At 55.2% G+C, this 7,500-nt stretch overlaps 1 protein-coding gene across 1 annotated transcript in view; it reads left to right on the top strand.

Annotated features, from left to right (window-relative positions):
• Positions 1 to 7,500, top strand: part of LOC140108725 (uncharacterized) — an 88,092-nt gene that overhangs the window by 16,665 nt on the left and 63,927 nt on the right. The window contains exon 3 of the mRNA XM_072131918.1: positions 6,005 to 6,796. Coding sequence (XP_071988019.1) covers positions 6,005 to 6,796 — 792 coding nt within the window. The remainder of the gene's footprint in view (positions 1 to 6,004; positions 6,797 to 7,500) is intronic.

The following is a 7,500-nucleotide window of genomic DNA, read 5'->3' as shown; positions in this document are numbered from 1 at the left end:
TTAAAAGCATTGGGGGCACGTGGAGGGGCCTCCTTCCTTCTGCCCTCAGGACCGAGCCCCCTGTGTTCTCCCCTGGAGGCCCCAGTTCTGGAGCTCCGCATGGTTGGACACCCTCCTGCACCCTCCATGTGTCAGCCAAACCGAGCACCCACCGGATCGTCACCCCTGCTGTCCTCTCACTCCTCCCCCGAGCAGCAGTGTACAGAGAGGGGGCGGCCCCTGCGCAGCTCCCTCAGCCCCGGATCACCGGCACCCATCAGGAGAAGGATGGCCTCACCTGCTGCACGAGGCTCCTCCAGTCACCCCCGCTGCTCGGCCGATCTGCATGGGACCAGGCTGTAACTTCTCCTAGCGGTAAGTGCACGACCATGTGCACACCTCCCCCTCCCTTCATGCAGCCCCGGCCACCTCTAGTTGTAATTGTAACACCCCTTCCCCCGACCCTCTGGCCCCCTCCAGCTCACCAGGGTCGTAGATCAGGTCGGCATCATCCTCCCCAGGGCAGCTCCACTCCCAGTCTCCAACCATCCTCTGCCCTCTGCTGGCTGTAGGGAGCATTACCACAGGTCTCCTACATCCAACCATCCTCTGCCCTCTGCTGGCTGTAGGGAGCATTACCACAGGTCTCCTACATCCAACCATCCTCTGCCCTCTGCTGGCTGTAGGGAGCATTACCACAGGTCTCCCACATCCAACCATCCTCTGCCCTCTGCTGGCTGTAGGGAGCATTACCACAGGTCTCCCACATCCAACCATCCTCTGCCCTCTGCTGGCTGTAGGGAGCATTACCACAGGTCTCCCACATCCAACCATCCTCTGCCCTCTGCTGGCTGTAGGGAGCATTACCACAGGTCTCCTACATCCAACCATCCTCTGCCCTCTGCTGGCTGTAGGGAGCATTACCACAGGTCTCCTACATCCAACCATCCTCTGCCCTCTGCTGGCTGTAGGGAGCATTACCACAGGTCTCCCACATCCAACCATCCTCTGCCCTCTGCTGGCTGTAGGGAGCATTACCACAGGTCTCCTACATCCAACCATCCTCTGCCCTCTGCTGGATGTAGGGAGCATTACCACAGGTCTCCTACATCCAACCATCCTCTGCCCTCTGCTGGCTGTAGGGAGCATTACCACGGGTCTCCCACATCCAACCTTCCTCTGCCCTCTGCTGGCTGTAGGGAGCATTACCACAGGTCTCCTACATCCAACCTTCCTCTGCCCTCTGCTGGCTGTAGGGAGTATTACCACAGGTCTCCTACATCCAACCATCCTCTGCCCTCTGCTGGCTGTAGGGAGCATTACCACAGGTCTCCTACATCCAACCATCCTCTGCCCTCTGCTGGCTGTAGGGAGCATTACCACAGGTCTCCTACATCCAACCATCCTCTGCCCTCTGCTGGCTGTAGGGAGCATTACCACAGGTCTCCTACATCCAACCATCCTCTGCCCTCTGCTGGCTGTATGGAGCATTACCACAGGTCTCCCACATCCAACCTTCCTCTGCCCTCTGCTGGCTGTAGGGAGCATTACCACAGGTCTCCTACATCCAACCTTCCTCTGCCCTCTGCTGGCTGTAGGGAGCATTACCACAGGTCTCCTACATCCAACCATCCTCTGCCCTCTGCTGGCTGTAGGGAGCATTACCACAGGTCTCCTACATCCAACCATCCTCTGCCCTCTGCTGGCTGTAGGGAGCATTACCACAGGTCTCCTACATCCAACCATCCTCTGCCCTCTGCTGGCTGTAGGGAGCATTACCACAGGTCTCCTACATCCAACCATCCTCTGCCCTCTGCTGGCTGTATGGAGCATTACCACAGGTCTCCCACATCCAACCTTCCTCTGCCCTCTGCTGGCTGTAGGGAGCATTACCACAGGTCTCCTACATCCAACCTTCCTCTGCCCTCTGCTGGCTGTAGGGAGCATTACCACAGGTCTCCTACATCCAACCTTCCTCTGCTGGCTGTAGGGAGTATTACCACAGGTCTCCTACATCCAACCATCCTCTGCCCTCTGCTGGCTGTAGGGAGCATTACCACAGGTCTCCTACATCCAACCATCCTCTGCCCTCTGCTGGCTGTATGGAGCATTACCACAGGTCTCCCACATCCAACCTTCCTCTGCCCTCTGCTGGCTGTAGGGAGCATTACCACAGGTCTCCTACATCCAACCTTCCTCTGCCCTCTGCTGGCTGTAGGGAGCATTACCACAGGTCTCCTACATCCGACTTTCCTCTGCCCTCTGCTGGCTGTAGGGAGCATTACCACAGGTCTCCCACATCCAACCTTCCTCTGCTGGCTGTAGGGAGCATTACCACAGGTCTCCCACATCCAACCTTCCTCTGCCCTCTGCTGGCTGTAGGGAGCATTACCACAGGTCTCCTACATCCAACCATCCTCTGCCCTCTACTGGCTGTAGGGAGCATTACCACAGGTCTCCTACATCCAACCATCCTCTGCCCTCTGCTGGCTGTAGGGAGCATTACCACAGGTCTCCTACATCCAACCATCCTCTGCCCTCTGCTGGCTGTAGGGAGCATTACCACGGGTCTCCCACATCCAACCTTCCTCTGCCCTCTGCTGGCTGTAGGGAGCATTACCACAGGTCTCCTACATCCAACCTTCCTCTGCCCTCTGCTGGCTGTAGGGAGTATTACCACAGGTCTCCCACATCCAACCTTCCTCTGCCCTCTGCTGGCTGTAGGGAGCATTACCACAGGTCTCCTACATCCAACCTTCCTCTGCCCTCTGCTGGCTGTAGGGAGCATTACCACAGGTCTCCTACATCCAACCATCCTCTGCCCTCTGCTGGCTGTATGGAGCATTACCACAGGTCTCCCACATCCAACCTTCCTCTGCCCTCTGCTGGCTGTAGGGAGCATTACCACAGGTCTCCTACATCCAACCTTCCTCTGCCCTCTGCTGGCTGTAGGGAGTATTACCACAGGTCTCCTACATCCAACCATCCTCTGCCCTCTGCTGGCTGTAGGGAGCATTACCACAGGTCTCCTACATCCAACCATCCTCTGCCCTCTACTGGCTGTAGGGAGCATTACCACAGGTCTCCTACATCCAACCATCCTCTGCCCTCTGCTGGCTGTAGGGAGCATTACCACAGGTCTCCTACATCCAACCATCCTCTGCCCTCTGCTGGCTGTAGGGAGCATTACCACGGGTCTCCCACATCCAACCTTCCTCTGCCCTCTGCTGGCTGTAGGGAGCATTACCACAGGTCTCCTACATCCAACCTTCCTCTGCCCTCTGCTGGCTGTAGGGAGTATTACCACAGGTCTCCTACATCCAACCATCCTCTGCCCTCTGCTGGCTGTAGGGAGCATTACCACAGGTCTCCTACATCCAACCATCCTCTGCCCTCTACTGGCTGTAGGGAGCATTACCACAGGTCTCCTACATCCAACCATCCTCTGCCCTCTGCTGGCTGTAGGGAGCATTACCACAGGTCTCCTACATCCAACCATCCTCTGCCCTCTGCTGGCTGTAGGGAGCATTACCACAGGTCTCCTACATCCAACCATCCTCTGCCCTCTGCTGGCTGTAGGGAGCATTTCCACAGGTCTCCTACATCCAACCATCCTCTGCCCTCTGCTGGCTGTAGGGAGCATTACCACAGGTCTCCTACATCCAACCATCCTCTGCTGGCTGTAGGGAGCATTACCACAGGTCTCCTACATCCAACCATCCTCTGCCCTCTGCTGGCTGTAGGGAGCATTACCACAGGTCTCCTACATCCAACCATCCTCTGCCCTCTGCTGGCTGTAGGGAGCATTACCACAGGTCTCCTACATCCAACCATCCTCTGCCCTCTGCTGGCTGTAGGGAGCATTACCACAGGTCTCCTACATCCAACCATCCTCTGCCCTCTGCTGGCTGTAGGGAGCATTACCACAGGTCTCCTACATCCAACCATCCTCTGCCCTCTGCTGGCTGTAGGGAGCATTACCACAGGTCTCCTATATCCAACCATCCTCTGCCCTCTGCTGGATGTAGGGAGCATTACCACAGGTATCCCACATCCAACCATCCTCTGCCCTCTGCTGGCTGTAGGGAGCATTACCACAGGTTTCCTACATCCAACCTCCCTCTGCTGGCTGTAGGGAGCATTACCACAGGTCTCCTACATCCAACCATCCTCTGCCCTCTGCTGGCTGTAGGGAGCATTACCACAGGTCTCCTACATCCAACCATCCTCTGCCCTCTGCTGGCTGTAGGGAGCATTACCACAGGTTTCCTACATCCAACCTTCCTCTGCCCTCTGCTGGCTGTAGGGAGCATTACCACAGGTCTCCTACATCCAACCATCCTCTGCCCTCTGCTGGCTGTAGGGAGCATTACCACAGGTCTCCTACATCCAACCATCCTCTGCCCTCTGCTGGCTGTAGGGAGCATTACCACAGGTCTCCTACATCCAACCATCCTCTGCCCTCTGCTGGCTGTAGGGAGCATTACCACAGGTCTCCTACATCCGACTTTCCTCTGCCCTCTGCTGGCTGTAGGGAGCATTACCACAGGTCTCCCACATCCAACCTTCCTCTGCTGGCTGTAGGGAGCATTACCACAGGTCTCCTACATCCAACCATCCTCTGCCCTCTGCTGGCTGTAGGGAGCATTACCACAGGTCTCCCACATTAAACCATCCTCTGCCCTCTGCTGGCTGTAGGGAGCATTACCACAGGTCTCCTACATCCAACCATCCTCTGCCCTCTGCTGGCTGTAGGGAGCATTACCACAGGTCTCCCACATCCAACCATCCTCTGCCCTCTGCTGGCTGTAGGGAGCATTACCACAGGTCTCCTACATCCAACCATCCTCTGCCCTCTGCTGGCTGTAGGGAGCATTACCACAGGTCTCCTACATCCAACCATCCTCTGCCCTCTGCTGGCTGTAGGGAGCATTACCACAGGTCTCCTACATCCAACCATCCTCTGCCCTCTGCTGGCTGTAGGGAGCATTACCACAGGTTTCCTACATCCAACCTTCCTCTGACCTCTGCTGGCTGTAGGGAGCATTACCACAGGTTTCCTACATCCAACCTTCCTCTGACCTCTGCTGGCTGTAGGGAGCATTACCACAGGTCTCCTACATCCAACCATCCTCTGCCCTCTGCTGGCTGTAGGGAGCATTACCACAGGTCTCCTACATCCAACCATCCTCTGCCCTCTGCTGGCTGTAGGGAGCATTACCACAGGTCTCCTACATCCGACTTTCCTCTGCCCTCTGCTGGCTGTAGGGAGCATTACCACAGGTCTCCCACATCCAACCATCCTCTGCCCTCTGCTGGCTGTAGGGAGCATTACCACAGGTCTCCTACATCCAACCATCCTCTGCCCTCTGCTGGCTGTAGGGAGCATTACCACAGGTCTCCTACATCCAACCATCCTCTGCCCTCTGCTGGCTGTAGGGAGCATTACCACATGTCTCCTACATCCAACCTTTCTCTGCCCTCTACTGGCTGTAGGGAGCATTACCACAGGTCTCCCACATCCAACCATCCTCTGCCCTCTGCTGGCTGTAGGGAGCATTACCACAGGTCTCCTACATCCAACCATCCTCTGCCCTCTGCTGGCTGTAGGGAGCATTACCACAGGTCTCCTACATCCAACCTTCCTCTGCCCTCTGCTGGCTGTAGGGAGCATTACCACAGGTCTCCTACATCCAACCATCCTCTGCCCTCTGCTGGCTGTAGGGAGCATTACCACAGGTCTCCTACATCCAACCATCCTCTGCCCTCTGCTGGCTGTAGGGAGCATTACCACAGGTCTCCTACATCCAACCATCCTCTGCCCTCTGCTGGCTGTAGGGAGCATTACTACAGGTCTCCCACATCCAACCTTCCTCTGCCCTCTGCTGGCCGCAGGGCGGTATTGCAGGCAGCATGTTGTAGAGCAGGAGGAGCTGAGCAGATTGTACATAGCAGCCCCTCGAACACCCCCCCATGCCCCCAGTAGACCCTAAGCCTCCATCACCCCCCTTTATGTCCCCATTAGGCCCCAAGCCTCCGCCCCCCCCTCTCACTTTATGCCTCCAGCATGCCCCAAGCCTCCACCACCCGCGTCCTACTCCAAGGGACTCTCAGACGCCATACCACAGTTATACGGCTGATACTGGCTCCGAGCGTTCCTCCTCAGGTCACAGCCGTAGAAGACACCACCGTTATTGTTACGACCGGTATTTGAGCTCTTCATCATCTAGTTCAAGTGGCTGCTATGCGGCGCACTTTCACAAACGAATAGGTCACATCCAGCATGGAATCGATGTTAGGAATCCTTCCAAAATCAGCCCAAGCGTTCCAGATGATTTTCAAGCCATCGATTTCGCAAAGTGTCTAACGGAAGTTCATCGTCAGCAGCAACTCGGCAGACAACCACCCAAAGACCATCATCAGCAACGACCACCCAAAGACCATCATCAGCAACGACCACCCAAAGACCATCATCAGCAACGACCACCCAAAGACCATCATCAGCAACGACCACCCAAAGACCATCATCAGCAACGACCACCCAAAGACCATCATCAGCAACGACCACCCAGTGACCATCATCAGCAACGACCAACCAGTGACCATCATCAGCAACGACCAACCAGTGACCATCATCAGCAACGACCAACCAGTGACCATCATCAGCAACGACCAACCAGTGACCATCATCAGCAACGACCAACCAGTGACCATCATCAGCAACGACCACCCAAAGACCATCATCAGCAACGACCAACCAGAGGCCATCATCAGCAACAACCACCCACATCACAGCCAGCGCAGACGGCAGCATCCGGTGAGTTTGTGGCCTTCCTTCATGGTCGGCCATTACCTCTACACATAAGAACACCACGGGCAGGATCACATCTATAAAAATCCCCTTTTAGCGCCTTTAGATGGTATCCAGGTTATACCGGGGGGAGGAGCGGGAGTGCAGGTTAGGGATAACTTAGGGTCAGGTCCTAGGGTATTTCCAGGGTCTAAAAATACCTTCAGGGACCCAATGTTCTGTGCATTTCCCCCCTTTGGTACACATGTAATAATAAGATTATTCTTTATTTATATAGCGCCTCCACTGCTGACAATTTTAGATGTAACATCTTAGTACCACTGCGGCAAGATCCTTCGTTAACGGTAGTAAGTTCAGAAGGAGGTTGTTCTTAGGTAGAATGTCCCCCATTTCTCCTAATCCCTAATAAAGTGCCTGGTAAGTTTAGACTGATCCATCACTTCTCACTCCTAAAAGGATCCTCAGTAATGATGTTACATCAAAGGAAGATCCAACTGTTTCTTATATTTCCTTTGAAATGGCAGTTTAACTTGGTTAGACAGGCAGGTCCAGGAGCCTTAAGAGCAAAATCCCATGTAGAGTCCGCTTTTAGGTGGCTTCCAGCACATCCCACTTGCTTCCGTCTGTTAAGTTGCCGCCTTAAAGGGCTGCTACTATTATATGTGCCCGTAAGTAAAAAGAAAGCCACTGGACTCAAAACAGTCCTTCAT

This window comes from Engystomops pustulosus, unplaced genomic scaffold (assembly GCF_040894005.1).
Source record: "Engystomops pustulosus unplaced genomic scaffold, aEngPut4.maternal MAT_SCAFFOLD_174, whole genome shotgun sequence".
Classification (NCBI taxonomy): Eukaryota; Metazoa; Chordata; class Amphibia; order Anura; family Leptodactylidae; genus Engystomops; species Engystomops pustulosus.
Note: the sequence above shows the minus strand (reverse complement) of the source record. Positions and strands in the feature narration are given on the sequence as shown.